Below are 15960 nucleotides of genomic sequence, written 5' to 3' on the forward strand. Positions count from 1 at the left end.
GAAAGCCCAGACCCAGTACCATCGCCTTTCTGAAGTAACCGCCTCCCTTCCCGCATGGGAGCACTGTGTGCCAATCAAATCCTAGGTGGGATGACGCACTGCAGTCAGGAGAATGAGGTCCTTTCCCATCGGGAGTGCCGTCCAAGTTGCTGCAGAAACCGGCCCCTTCAACGCATTGTCAACAGCGCAGGAGGGAAGAGGGACGATGCTCCTGACTCAGGAAAATACCCAGTAGAAAAATAAAGATAGAAAATACATGCTAATTTAATGGCAAACTGATTTGTGGTAGTCTGGCTATAACAATCTTGGAGTTAAGGAAGGTGGGGAGGTGCCCACCCTGGCACGGGGTCCTCCGGCCACCTCCGAAGCAGGGTCATGCCCAGCTCGTCCCTGTTTGGGGGCCTGGACCCTCAGTGCTGCAGCAGGAAGTTGGTAGCCATGTTCAGGTCGTTGTTTGATGCTCGCAGGGCTTCCAAAGCATCCCCTCTGGAAAATCCCATCTCCATGAGCCGGGCCACCTGGGAACAGAAACCAAACCAATCAAGATGTTGACACACGGCCATCTGCCCCTGCATGCAGGACGGCTCCCGGGGCAGCTCCGTGGCTCATGTGGAATGGTCAAAAGTATCACTGGGAGAAGGGTCAAATCCGCGTAAAAATTAACCAAAGTGCATCTGTTGTTTAAAAAAGTAGAGCGAATAACACTTGTAAGTACTTGCTGTGCCTTAGAGTTTCAGTTTCACAAGATGTAGTCAATGTATCTGTAGAATCTCACTTCAATGCGCTAGGTGAGGAACTGGGGGTTCCGAGAGCTCAGTTGGCATGCCAGGATCCACCTAGTCCTGGGGGGACACGGCAGCCCCACATTCCGGCAGGGCCATGCAGTCTGATTCCTGAGTAACCCAAGAAAATCCTGCTTCCACACACACGTGGTTACCTGCACTGCTGAAGGGCTATTCTTGATGCAGACACAGATGTGGAAATGCACTTGTAAGTTCTTATCAGAGAGAGAACTTTGAGGCATGCTTATCTCTTCACAGCTATACCATTTGCTAAGATCCTGTGTGACAAAGATCTCCCCCCTCCTCCCCAGCATTTCTGCAGGCAGCACTGGCCTGCAAAAGTGAAGTGGGGCTCAGCCTGGGGCCTCAGCCAGGGCAAGGTGGTAGAGCCACGCACCTGGGGGAGACAAAGCTGGGTTTTCCTTGACGATGGATCCTGCATCTGTGCAAACCGACATCTCCCATACACCAATGGGCAGTACTAGCCCCCTGCCGCCCTGAGCTGCTCCAAAGGGTGTTGGAGAGAGTCAACCTTACCGGCCCTGTCGGCCTCGTCTCTCTGCCTGGTCCACGGTGGGGTGCTAAACGCCTTGGGTCACTAGGCTCCTTCACAGGCAGTATTATGAGGGGTGATCTGTAACCTAGTTGCTCGGAAATTGGTTTCCTACTAAATAGGGCATTTCAAGACTAGCCAAGGTCCCAGAGCAGCGAAGGGAATCACACATCTCATGGCTTTTACAGTTGCTACAGGACTGTATGTGCTACCGCATTTACCGTACTTGTCCTTGTTCTTGTGAACGAAGTATTTTTTACTGTGAGTTGTGGTCACAAACAGCAACAAGATGTTTTCTACAAGAATGGCCTGTGCATGTGAAAAGGTGAGCAGGCAGGAGATAAAAAAGGTGGTACCCAAAAGCCAAATACAAATGGAAATATCTAGGGATATACCTGACTAAAAGAACAAAAGATCTATACAGGGAAAACTACAGAATACTATTACAGGAATCAAGAGCGACCTCAACAAGTGGAAGAAGATCCCACCTCGTGGATTGGAAGACTCAATACAGTAAAGATGTCAGTTCTGCAAGTTTAATGCAATTCCAATACAATTACCCTCATCTTTCTTCAAAGAAATGGAAAAACTGATTACCAACCTCATATGGAGAGGGAAGAAGCCCAGAAATAGCAGAGAACTCCTCAAGAAGAAGGACACAGTGGGAGAGCTTGCTTTACCTGACTTCAGCACATACTATACAGCCACAGTTGTCAAAACTGCATGGTTTTAGTACAATGACAGATACTCAGACCAATGGAAAAGAACTGAAAACCCAGAAATAAAGGCATCAGCATACAGACAACTGATCTTTGATAAGGGCCCCCAAAATATCAAATGGGAAACAGATGCCCTCTTTAACCAGTGGTGCTAGAAAAAATGGATATTTACCTGCAGAAAAATGAAGCAAGACCCTAACATCACTCCATGCACAAGAATAAACTCAAGGTGGATCACAGACCTTGAAGTTAAACCCCAAACTATTAGGGCCATCAATGAGGGAATTGGAGCCAACTTGAGAACTTTGGCGCAGGGAATACACAGGCTATCAGAAATAGGGAAGGACACAAACACAGAGGAGGCACAAATTGACAAATGGGATATACTGAAGATAAAACACTTGTGTACATCGAAAGAATTTACCAAGAGAGTAATAAGAGAGTCCACAGACTGGGTAAACATCTTTAGCAATAACTCATCAGACAAAGGCCTTATTACTAAAATCTACAACACTCTGCTAGCTTCCAAAAAGAAAAAAAAACTAACAGCCCACTTGAGAGGTGGGCAAAAGACTTGAACAGAAGTTTCACAGGGGCAGAAACCCGAATGACCAACAAACATATGAGAAAATGTTCCCGATCTTTAACCATAAGAGAAATGCAAATTAAAACAACAATGAGGTACCACCTAACACCCTCAAAGGTAGCCCAATTCAAAAAATCAGAAAGCAAGTGTTGGAGGGTCTGTGGGGAGACAGGAACTCTCATCCACTGCTGGTGGGCCTGTAAGTATGTACAGCCACTATGGAAATCAATCTGGTGATATCTAAAACAGATGGAAATAGAGTTACCATATGACCCAGCAATCCCCCTACTGGGCATATACACAGAAGAGGCAAGAAACAAACCAAGGCCAGACATCTGTGCTCCAATGTTCATTGCGGCACAGTTCACAATTGCAAGGAGTTGGAAGCAACCCAAATTTCCATCAACTGACGATTGGATTAAAAAACTGTGGTATATACATACAATGGAGTACTACGCATCACTAAAAAGCAGTGATGAACGTATGAGGCACATAGCGGCATGGGAAGAACTGGAGGAAATCATGCTAAGCAAAGTAAGTCAGGCACAAAAGGACAAGTACAACATGAGCCCGCTGAGGTAAGTGTTAAAAAAATGCAAAAGGGGCATAGGGAAAAAGTTACTGTATACAAACATTCTTGGGGTGAGGATCGTGTAGTATGGCAGGGACCAGATCAAATGCAGGGATGCACATGGTAGACAACTGGGGAGGAGGTGGGTAAAGGAAAAAAAAGATGAAAATAAGAAAGAAATGGGTAGTGGGGGCACAGGGCGCTAACCCACCCAAGGAGATGGTTATTATTTATATCTCCACAGGGAAAGAGGGACCAGACTTCAACCCAGTGCCGCAAGGTGTGAATGCAACATTCCGGCGCAGAGTAGGGAACCAGTGGAGAGGTCTGGGGGGCTGGCCCAGTACCCAATACTAAGTGGATGCCTGCCCCTCCCCCCAGAAGAATTGTTTTTCAAAGGACAGCATTGATCTGCAGCTCTTGGAGAGGGACATATCTGATCGGAGCACACAGGATCAGATGAAGGGGGAGTAGAAGAGAGTGGAGCACATCCTGGCCCACCAGGCCTGAAGGACGATGACCCTAATTAGAGCAGCCAGTCCACAGAGGGAACCACATGGCCAGCCCCACTATGAGACATGACAGCCCTCACTGACTCATGGCGCTACAGGGGACAGCACCGGAGACAGTGTGGGAATTGCACCCAACCTGATCCCACCACACCGAGGCAAAGCACTGGGGGAGTGCAGCGGAATAGCAAGGTAATGGAACAACTAAGTCCCCAGGGAATGCTGAAGGTGGACTTTGGGGGCCAGGACGTGGTGCCCAAACAGACTGGACTGGAAAACACTCCTAAAGGCCAACAAACGATCCTTGAACTAACTACAAGCTTTTCTTTCCTGTTGTGTTTTGTTTTGTTCTTTGTCAGTGGTTTGTGGTTGTTTTGTTGTATACTGTTGCTTGGTTTTGCTCTGTCTTGTTTCTGTGAAGGTTATTATCTCCGCAGGTTTGTCTAAATAAGATAGGCTGGATGAACAAGCTGCAGGAGAAAACAACGGGACCGACAGTTCCGGGGGGACATGGTATAGGGGTGGGTGAGGGGAAAGAAAGTGGTGTTAACAAACCAGGAACAAGGGAACAACAAGTGATCCAAATTGGTGGTGAGGTGGGTGTGGGAGGCCTGGTAAGGCATGATCAAGGGTGATGTAACAAAGAGGTATTGCTGAAACCCAGGTGGGGATGGAGCATGATAGTGGGACAGGAGGAAAGTCAAGGGAAATAGAGGAAAGAGCTGGGAGGCAAAGGGCATTTATAGAGGTCTAGATAAAGACATGTACATATGCAAATATTTTTATATATGAGTATGGGGGAAATAGAGCTATGTGCATATATTTATAGGTTTAGTATTAAGGTAGCAGAAGGACATTGAGCCGCCACTCAAGTACTCTCTCAATGCAAGAATACTTTCTTCTATTAAATGGGCATTCTATGATGCTCACCCTTCTGACACAACCACTGAAGACACAGCAGGTGAATAAGCAAATGTGGTGAAGAAAGCTGATGGTGCTCGGCTATCAAAGGATATAGCATCTAGGGTCTTAAAGGCTTGAAGATAAACAAGCGGCCATCTAGCTCAGAAGCAACAACAATGCCCACATAGAACACACCAGCCTGTGTGAACATGTGGTCCCGAAGGGATCAGTTATCAGGCATCAAAGAACAAAAAATCGTATCATTGGGTGCATACCTCCATGATACAATTGCTGAGGACAATGGGTGCATAACCAAATGTGGTGAAGAAAGCTGATGGTGCCCGCCTAATAAAAGAGATAGTGCCTGGGGTCTTAAAGGCTTGAAGGTAAACAAGCGGCCATCTAGCTCAGAAGCTACAAAGCCCACACGGAAGAAACACACCAGCCTGTGTGATCATGAGGTGTCGAAGGGATCAGGTATAAGTTATCATTAGAACAAAAAATCTTACCATAGTGAATGAAGGGGGAAGTGCAGAGTGGAGACCCAAAGCCTATTGTCGGCCACTGGAGAGATCCCCTTGCAGAGGGGTCTAGGGAGGAGACGAGCCAGTCAGGGTGTGATGTAGCACCAATGAAAAATACAATTTTCCTCTAGTTCCTAAATGCCCCCCACCCCCACTATCATGATCCGAATTCGACCTTGCAAGTCTGGCTAGACCAGAGGATGTACACTGGTACAGATAGCAACTGGAAACACAGGGAATCCAGGGCGGATGATACCTTCAGGACCAGGGGTGTGAGTGGTGATACTGGGAGGGTAGAGGGAGAGTGGATTGGAAAGAGGGAATCGATTACAAGGAGCTACATGTGACCTCTTCCCTGGGGGACGGACAACAGAAAAGGGGGTGAAGGGAGATGTTGCACAGGGCAAGATATGACAAAATAATAATTTATAAATTATCAAGGGCTCATGAGGGAGGGGGGAGCGGGGAGGGTTGGGGGAAAAAAGAGGACCCGATGCCAAGGGCTTAAGTGGAGAGCAAACGTTTTTAGAATGATGAGGACAATGAATGTACAGATGTGCTTTACACAACTGATGTATGTATGGATTGTGATAAGAGTTGCATGAGCCCCTAATAAAACAAACAAACAAAAAACAACAAAGAAAACGTGAGCAGGCGAGAGGTGGCAAGACCCACTCTTGAGAGACTGTGGGGTGTCCAATGTGGGTTCAATGTTCTCTCGCCAGAACAGTAGGATTCTCCTCATTTCATTTCTCACCTGGGGCAATCAGCCACAGCTGGACATTCTCTCGCTGCCCCAAACTGCTGCAGGGCACCAGGGGGATGCTGTGTTCCTGTACATGGGATGTTCCGGGAGGGGGAATCACTGACCAGATCGCAGACAGCTATTAATGGGGTGAAGGGATAGGCCGTCCACAATGAGGGGGAGGCCAAAGCAAAGGAAGGTAAAGGACACAAAGGTAAGTATTATTAGGGACAGAATCTGGCAGGAACAGTAAGAGCCAACTTGAATCAGCGGGCAGATACCCATGTGAGCTGAGTGGGTGTGGCATGGTGAACAGGAGCGCACCCACGAGTACATGGAGGTGTGCAGAGGTTGCTTCCACATATGCATCTGCATGTGTTGCAAACACATCCATGTCTAGCACAGAGCATAGAGACCAGAGTCATGAGGACTGCTTAACCATCACTCAACCCCTTGGCGGGCAGCTAGGTAAACTGCATTACATAGCCCCCAAAGGCAAGGCTCTCCATCCTACTTTGGAGAAGCATGACTATGACTTTTGTCAAGCTTGTGAGCACTCATCTCAGTTGTAACTAACTACTGGTCTCTCTCACCAAGAGCCAAGAAGAGCAATGAAGATCCAAGATGCTAGGACACAACTGGTCCAAAGGACTAGTCCGAAACACTAGCTGGAGACCAGAAGAGCTAGCGAGCTACCCTGCTGACTGCGATGACACAAGTGGGTGACAACAGAATGTCCTGGCAATAGAAGGAACATGTAGAACGAAATTCCAAATGAACAAATTAGCAGCAGTCTCTGGTTAACTCTATTTTCTTTCTGTGACCTATGAACATGACATCAAGGACACAAGACAGTATAGAGACCGTACCACCTGGAAATGAATTCACGTCTGGGATCAGCTTTCAATCAAACGACAGACAGACCCATGGAGGGAACCCCACCGCTCGGGAGGTATGCATACCTTAGAGTGATCAGCCAAGTGTCTCGGTGCCACCTGGTGTCAACAGGGGTACCTTCAGACCACAACATTCTAAACATTCGCAAGTCACCTCTGGAACAATCTCTTTCAGGCTTCCGTGAGACGTGAAACATCAATTTTGTCTTGCAATTCTCAGAACTCACACTTTCCTTTTTCTTGGGAGGTGTTTCTAAGGATTCTCCTTCCTTGCTCGTGATGCCCAAAAGACACACGTGGTGAGAGATGTTACAGCACCTGGGCTAACAGCAGGGAGAAAAATCTAGCCAGTCTATGCTTACCAGACTATTTCTAATCTTGGATTGAAGTAACCCTGTTATGGAGTTTATTCCAACTATTTCCAGCTAAAGGTCCATTATCTCTAGGGGAGATGACTATGCCCATTAGGAGTTGGTTAACTCTCCTTTCTTTCTGTGACCTATGAGCATGACATCAAGGACACAAGACAGTCAGACCAGTTGGCCTCCTTTAAATAGCACGGAAACACTACACTTACTACCCTAATCACGTGGCCGCCCTGAGCATCTCAGGCACAGCTAGGGCCTGGCTGCTACTTTGCCCCTGGCCTGCATGCAGACACCGTTTGTCGTGGTCCACAGTTGGTGATTTGCGGCTGGAAAAACCAGGATTCATCCGTGGTTGCTGGTGGAGTACAGACCTAGACTCAGCCTTGTGAGGCTGAGTCCATCTCCCGCCCACTGACTGTGACTTTGGTTTGTGAAGCAAAAGATGCTGATGATGGGCTGGCAGGTTACACAGACAGAGATCCAAGGTGAAGGAGCCGCAGGAAGGCAACACTCCGGACTCTGGATCGCTGGGCGCTATCTGGGCACTAGTCCTGTGAGAGTTCCCTTACCCCCCGGCCTCGGAGGCTTCTTTCTCTCTAGCCCTCGCCACCGCCGCCTGTCACTGGCTTTAGTAACAGAGCCAGGCTCAGTGTTGGCTGCTGCAGACTTGTTCACCTCTGGAATGTTGGCGATCATGCTTCCTTCTGCAGCCAAATGTGGTCTCAGAGCTCTCGGTGTTTACTTTTCAGGGCAGAGAAGGCAGTGTGATGAGATAATCTTTACGGTGGATTGACTCACTTTGATCAGATAAACCCTCACGAAGTAGATAATGTGTTCACACAGTTCTTTGCCTTCGTTCTTTCTTTTTTTTAAAGACCAATTTGAACCTTGAGTTCAAAACTAAAGGCTCAAGGGAAAAAAGCACCATTGCACGCTCCTTTTGCAACTTGCTCGTTGTGCTTGTTTGGATAACCATCAGTCCGCAAAGATTATCAGTGAACAGATGTTGAGCTAGCCGGGCCCTTCCTCGGTGGCATGGTGAGCAGACTGAGCTGCTGTGAGCAGTGAGGCGGCCCTCCCTTTGGGAAGTTACCAGAGCCCAAACTCACAGCTCAGACAACAGATACCCAGTGCTCGCTTTGGAGAATGCTAACAATAAGACTGCTGTTGACCTACCTCAGTTCTCTTCTGCTCAGAGAATACCTGTGTGGCCAATCTAGGAGTGTATTTCATTAGGACTGTAAGTGTGAAATCCTGTTCAAATGGCAAGGAGAAAACTGAGGCTGATGTCAACTTGTGGTCAGGAGGGCAGAAAATGTGGCCAGGATAAGACACAGGAAGGTCGGGCCCACTGCCCCGAGTGCGCCTGAAGCAGAGGAGGGCCGCTCTCCCTGGGGTTCCAAAGCTGCGCGTCTACAGGAGCAGACGGTCTTGAGGAGCTGGTGCATGGACCCCTGAGCACGCAGCCGGCAGCCTGCCCTCACCCTGCAGCGCTCCTGCGACAGGACGCCGAGGCTCACCACACTCAAAGCGAAAGGGACGGCTGGCAGGCACTTTCTATCCAACTGAAGGGCAGCCGTCCTTGCTGGCAGTGGGGGCCCCTTCAGATGGCAGTGGGGTCCTGAGCTGGCAGTCTGGTCCCAGTTCACACGGCTCCTGATTTTCTCAGTCTTGAAGCGTGGAGACATGTTATGTGGAAAGGCCTGGGGTAGTGGCTGGCACATACCATGGACTTCAAAATGTTGGTGGAAAAATGGAATGAAAAGATAATGGAGTTTTTCCAAAGATTTTTGTGAAAGCCCTTCGTAGGTGTTGCTATGAGTCGGAATTGATCCAATGGCAGTGGGGTTGGCTGGCTTTGGGTCATAGGAGTTCAATGTGCATCTGTGCAGTCCGATCCCACTCAACTGTGAGGGGGCTTTGTGTGTGAAAATCCCGATTCCTGAACAGCCCAGAGACTTTGTTAGTGTGACAAAACCGCCTGCATTCCCACGCCTCTGGGATCCTGGAGCTGTTTCTGTCATTCCCTGTGGCATGCTTTCCCTGCCACTTTGCTAGGGAGAGAACGCGTGCGTCTTTCACAACGGCGGCACAGGACCATTTTCAGAGAGGGCCTCTAGTAGCCTGGACAGGCCGAGAGCTGAGCTTTGGATCACAGATGCCACCCTTCCTGACCCTTGGTCATCGCCATAATGGAGAAACCCATTGTCCCTGCCAGGTGACAGGAAACCCAAAGAAAGGATTGGCTCCACAGCTAAATACGTGACATATACACATAGCTCACCCAACCTCGCTCCCCCACCCCAAATGCAAACCCACTGCCATCAAGTCAATTCTGACTCATAGGGAGCCTACACAGATGGAGGAGAACGGCCTCCTTTGGGTTTCTGAGGTGGTAACTCTTTATGGGAGCAGGCAGCCTCATCTTTCTCCTTCAGAATACTGGTGGTTTCGAACTGCTGACCTTGTGATGAACAGCCCACTATGTAACCAGTTCATCTCAGTATATAGCAATCTCAAAATCCTTTTCTCTAACTTGTTTTTACCTTAAACCCATTGCTGCGGAGTTGATTCTAACTCGTAGTGACTCTATAGGATGGAGCGCTGCCCCTGTGGGTTTTGGAAGCTGTACATCTTTTTTATCTTTATAAATTGTTTTGTTGGGGGCTCTCGTGGCTGCAAGGTTTTATGGAAGTGGATGCAGACAGTCACATCTTTCTCCCACAGAGCGACTGGTGGCTTCGAGCCGGCAACTTTCTGTTAGCAGCCAACTGCTTATCCACGGGGCCACCCAAATGGCTTCTCACTTCTTGGAGAAACCAGGGATCATTGAGTTAATATCTAAAGTGGGTGCTATGCTTCCCATATCTCCTATTTCTACTTGTTCATGAAAACTCAGGTTAATAAAATGTGGCCTTTCGAGAACGGAAGAGTTGACAACACAGAGGTAAAGATCAGAGGGAGGGAGACACCCTTGTGGGCGTGTTTACTGTGTCCCACTGGGAGCAAGCAGCGGTGCAAGTTCCCCTCAGCTACGAGGTGTCCCCGGCACCTGGAAGGACACTGGCATGACAGCTGTGTGGCTGGTTCATGGAGTGGTGGTGCTGCCAAGCCACGGCCATTTGGGAACCCGCGGCAGAGAACTGTCTACAAGAGACCCGGGAAGGAGACTTTTGCCTGTACTACGCTTGTCCACCAGAGACCAAACTGAAGCGTGAACGAGCAGTTAAAAAGATCAAGCTGTAAGTGCATCGGAGTCCCTTTCCTTTACAAACCCACAATACACATTCTGCCTTGGGGGGACAGCTGGGTGTCCCTGGGATCCCAAGATCTTCGTTACCCAAGTCAACGAGGGAAGCCCATGCCGGCATCACTCTGCGTGCTGGCAGCTCAACTACTCTTGGCCTGAGGAAGAGTCGGACAGTCATTCCAATGAGAATGATAAGAAATTTCTCAGTGAAATCTGTTGTTTTGTTCAAACAAGACTGTGGTTTTCATTAACTTCCCTTTAGTTAAGGGTGCTGAAAACAAATGGTTCCTTTTTCTTTTATTTCCCAAATTTGGACACTACTAGAGATGGACATGCCCACTGGAAGGTGCCTCTCAGACGGCTGCCCAATGGTGGCACACACTTCCCTTTCGGGGTCACATACACATCTTTCTGGGAAAGCCGCTTACGTGAAAATGTGGCTTGCCTTTCTCTTTGTGATGACAGTATTTACTTGTTATACCACCAGGCACACCGTGTCCCCCAGCCAGTTCCCCCAACCCCAACCTTATTCTGATGCAAGAGAAGATCACGCTGTAAGATGTCTTGGGTCGGGGCAGCTTCCTCCCTATTATCTGACCACTCTCTTCCTCCTCCTCATTGGGACCTCTCAACAAACGCTACTACTTACTTTTCTTTCCCACACCGCCTGCAATCTGCTCAGTGGCCGGATCAGATGGGTGCTCCCCATCTGTGCGCGTCTAATAACTTCAGGATTCGGTACTGAGCAGGCCCTCGATGAAGGGTGAAAGGGTTCCTTTACATCTTCGTTTTGGACTAAAACCAAACCTACTGTAAACCAAGTCAATTCAGACTTGTAGTGACCCCACTGGACAGAGCAGAACTGCCCCACAGGCGCCCCACAGCCCTGGAATCTTTCAGAAAGAGACATCTTTCTCCTGTTGACCATTTGGTGGGTTCAATGCCAACCTCTGGCTAGTCGCAGGGCATTTAACCTGTGCAGAGCCAGGGTTCCACTCAAGTAGATTAGGTAGCCATGAACAGGTAAGTATTTGATTGCCACCTAATATTTTATTGTGACAAATTCAACTTTTTATATTCTACTAGAAAATACATTTCTGCTTGATTACAACTTTAGGTAAAGAAAAGGAATCCAGAGGCACAATGGTTCAGAGCTTGGCTGCTAATTGAAAGGTGAGCAGTTTGAATCCACTGGCTGCTCTGAGGGAGAAAGATGGGGCAGTGTCCTTCAATAAAGGGCACAGCCTGGGAAGCCCTAAGGGGCAGTACACCTGTCCTGGAGCAGGGGTTCTCAGCCTTCCTCATGCTGCGACCCTTTCATACAGTTCCTCATATGGTGGTGACCCCCAACCATAAAATTATTTTCCTTGCTACTTCATCACTGTCATTTTGCTTCTGTTATGAATCAGGTGACTCCAGTGAAAGGGGTCATGGCCCACAGGTTGAGAACTGCCGTCCCAGAGGCTTGCTATGAGTTACACACCTCAATGGCACACAGGAAAAAGTTAGAGGTGAACGAATGGATACAGCTCCACTCTGCAGTCAAGTTGCACATGGAAACCAATGTCCCGAAAGCCTGTGTGTGAGCTTCTGGTCTGGGTGCTGCTGGTGTGTGGGACTAAGTCAGTCGGACATGGTACATGGTATCAGCCTCCCTGGAGCTTACTATCCACCAGGGAGAATGGCCACCACAAGTCACTCTGCAAATACTCAGGTCGCTGCCCTATCAATACTCACAGAAAGTCAAGATATAGGTCTAAACAAATCAATTACTAAGGGTGCTGTTTTTAGAGGGTGAAGATTTGGGAGTTGTGATGGGCTCTTGAGTTTCTGAGATGAGAAGAGACCCTCACTAAGACTGAGCCTCTAATACTGACACAGTTTGCTACTTATCAACCAAGATTAAAATTGTCATGTGTGATTAGAGCTTGTCTCCACTGGAGCTAATCAAAATTTCAGAGGATGTACGTAGAGCCACAAGATGTTTCTTATCAGTGTAGGGTCTCAAAGCTGCAACACATCTCATCAGGCGTCTTGTGAAGCAGCCTGATTACACAGTGTTTTCTGGACAGGGGTGGGGAAAAGTGTATCAAGAATGGATTCCAACTCACAGCAACTCTATGGGGCAGGGAACTTTCTCATGTCTCTCTCCTGTGGCGCAACGAGTGGGTTCCAATTGCTGACCATGCAGTTAGCAGCCTAGCTTGTCACCCACTACCTCACCAGGGCAAGCTGATAATGATTGTACAGCCCATCCTCCAAGGACGTCTGATGGTGTTACTCTGCAGTGTAAAAAGCTTCCACGGTCCTCTTACACGTACAGTATAAAAATGAGGCTCCACTGTACTGCTGCTGCCTCCTCAAGCTTCTCTTCCCCCCACCCCCGTGTCCAGTCCACCCCACCCATCGCCTTTCACTCCAACCCCACCTACTTGTGGTTCCTCGAATTTGGTACATTCTTTCACTATGCCACATGGTTATGCCACTGCCCTCACGCTCACTGCACTTGCAATCCTTTCTCAGCTTTAGGGGTGCACTCGTCACACTCGGAAGGTGCTGTAGAAGTGCCAGAAGCCCGGCAGCAGGAGAGTCTGCAGTGATCGCGACGGTTCAAGACCCCAGCACAGTGTTTAGCTGGGTGCAGAGTCAACAGTGATAACTACTGGGAGACTAAAAGGAACTCAAGAAAGGCATAGAGGAAAGGGAAGCTAAATTTGTAGCAGTTTTTGTTGATCTTCCTTGTATTAAATTCTAGATTTGGCTTATGGGCCCAGGTGGTGAAATGGTTAACCTCTTAGCTTCTAACAGAAAATTCAGAGGTTTGAATACACCAACTACCACCTGGGAGAAAGGACCAGGAGATCTGCTCCCATAAAGATGAAAGCTGGGGAAACCCAATGGGCCAGTACTACATTACTATGGATCAGAATCGATGGCACACAACAAAAGACTTGGCTTACTTTTGGTTTAACTTCCTTGGTAGACTATCTGTGCCCACTGATTATACACTGAAGGGTAATTTCTGATGCTTGGGAAAGGTCCAAAAGAGACACGTTTGGTGAGTTTTTTTTCTCCCTCTTTAACAACAACAACAAAAGAAATCAATATAACCAAACCCCATTAGTTGTTAATTTCAAGTATTAGGTATAGAAGTGGAAGATAAAGTCCTCACTTGGGAATGAAAAAGGAGATAAATGGATAATGGATGTGCTTATTTTTATGTTAATAGGTATTTGAGCATATCTGATAATTTTACAAAGAGTTTATTGGGCGGCCTGTGATTTTTGTGTATTTTCAAAAAGAGCAGGATGGTGTTTCCAAGAACATACAGGAATGGAATGAGAAGGATTAAGAACCGAAAAACTTAACAACAGCAAAAGTAGCCAAAGTATAAAAGGTGGGGGAGATTTTCTACAGGTACGTGCTAGACCACTATTGGATTTAGGAAGGGATGCACATTAGTTCTTAGAGCAGTTTGCTTTCCAATGACACATCAGACAAAGGCCTTATTACTAAAACCTACAGTACTCTGCTAGCTTATAAAAAGAAAAAACTATTTGCCCCCTGAGGAGGTGGGCAAAGGAACTGAGCAGAAGTTTCACAAGAGCAAAAATCTGATTGGCCAATAAACTTATGAGAAAATGTCCAGAGTACAGAGGAGCAAATGAAAAGGGAAGGAGAGAGAGTAGAACACATCCTGGCCCACCAAGTCCTGAGGATGATGTTCCTGCTCAGAGCAGCCGATGCAGAGAGGACCATAGGGCGGGCCCCACTACAAGACACATTCCCTCACTGACCCATAGTGCTACGAGGGACAACACTGAAGGCACAGTGCCAGAATTGTGCCCAATCTGACTCCATAATCTGACTCTACCACACCAGGCAAAATGCTAAGGGTAAGCAACAGAGCAGCAAGGGGAGCAAAACAATGAAGTCCCTGGGGAATACCAAAAAGACTTTGGGGCCAGGCCGTGGCACCCCATCAGACTTGACCAGAAAACACTCCTAAAGGCCAACAAACAGACCTGGAACTATTTATTAGTCTTTCTTTTTCTTTTGTTGTTGGTTTTGTTTTCTTTTGCTTTGTCTTGTTTTTGTGCTTATTATTGTCTCTGCATGTCTATCTAGATAAGATAGATGGGATAAACAATCTGGAGGAGAAAACAAGTGGACCAATGTTTCCAGGGGATATGGGAGAGGGGGATGTGGGAGAAAGGAAGTGGGTATTAATAAACCTAGGGATAAGGCAAAAACAAGTGATCTAAAATTGATGGCGAGGAGGGTGCAGGATGCCTGTTGGTCTTAATCAAGGGCAATGGAACCAAGAGGAATGACTGAAACCCAAATGAAGGCAGAACATGATAGTAGGACAAGAGGAAAGTAAGAGTAAATAGAGGAAAGAACTAGGAGGCAAAGGGGTCAAATCGAGGTCTAAATACAGGCATGTGCATATGTAAATATATTTATCTATAACGATAGGGAAATAGATCTATGTACATATATTTATATGTTAAGTATTAAGGTAGCAGATGGACATTGGGCCTCTACTCAAGTCCTCCCTCAGTGCAAGAATACTTTGTTCTAATAACCTGGCATTCTGTGATGCTCCCCTTCCCCACAATCACGGAAGACAAAATGGGTGCACAAGCAAATATGGTGAAGAAAGCTGATGGTGCCCAGCTACCAAAAAATATAGCATCTGGGGTCTTAAAGGCTTGAAGATAAACACATGGTCATCTAGCTGAGAAGCAACAAAACCCACATGGAAAGAAGCACACCAGCCTGTGTGATCATGAGGTGTTGATGGGATCAGGTATCAGGTACCAAAGACCCAGAACAAAAAATCATATCAATGGGAATGAGGGGGAATGTGGAGTAGAGACCCAAAGCCAATCGATAGACAATTGGACACCTTACAGAAGGGTCACAGGAAGAGATGAGTCAGTCAGGGTACAGTTTAGCACCAATGGAACATACAGCTTTCCTCTAGTTCTTTACTGCTTCCTCCCCTTATCATGACAGCAGTGCTACCTTACAGATCTGGTTAGACCAGAACATGTACACTGATAGAGATAAGAACTGGAAACATAGGAAATCCAGGGCAGATATACCCTCAGGACCAATAACGGGAGTTGTTACACCAGGAGAGTAAGGGGAAGGTGGTGGGAGAAAGGGGGAATTGATCACAATGATTTACATATAAACCCCTCCCAGAGGGAAAGACAGCAGAAATGTGAATGAAGGGAGACATCGGTCAATGTAAAACATGATAAAATAATAATAATTTATAAATTATCAAGGATTCACGAGGGAGGGAGAAAAATGAAGAGCTGATACAAAGGGTTCAAATGTTTTGAGACTGATGAGGGCAACAAATGCACAAATGTGCTTGACACAATGGATGGATATATGGATTGTGATGAGTTGTATGCGCCCCAATAAAACGATTTAAAAAATGATGTTAACAACATATGTACAAATGTGCTTGACATATGGATGTATGTATGGATTGTCATAAGAGCTGTACGAGCCCCCAATAAAATAATTTTTGTAA

The 15960-nt window shown here is 47.2% G+C and overlaps 1 protein-coding gene across 1 annotated transcript in view; it reads right to left on the reverse strand.

Moving 5' to 3' along the window:
- Positions 1–240: 240 nt before the first annotated feature.
- Positions 241–15960, reverse strand: part of UBAC2 (UBA domain containing 2) — a 208263-nt gene continuing 192543 nt past the window's right edge. The window contains exon 9 of the mRNA XM_075563460.1: positions 241–518. Coding sequence (XP_075419575.1) covers positions 411–518 — 108 coding nt within the window. The 3' untranslated portion in view covers positions 241–410. The remainder of the gene's footprint in view (positions 519–15960) is intronic.

This window comes from Tenrec ecaudatus, chromosome 11 (genome assembly GCF_050624435.1).
Source record: "Tenrec ecaudatus isolate mTenEca1 chromosome 11, mTenEca1.hap1, whole genome shotgun sequence".
NCBI classification, from domain to species: Eukaryota; Metazoa; Chordata; class Mammalia; order Afrosoricida; family Tenrecidae; genus Tenrec; species Tenrec ecaudatus.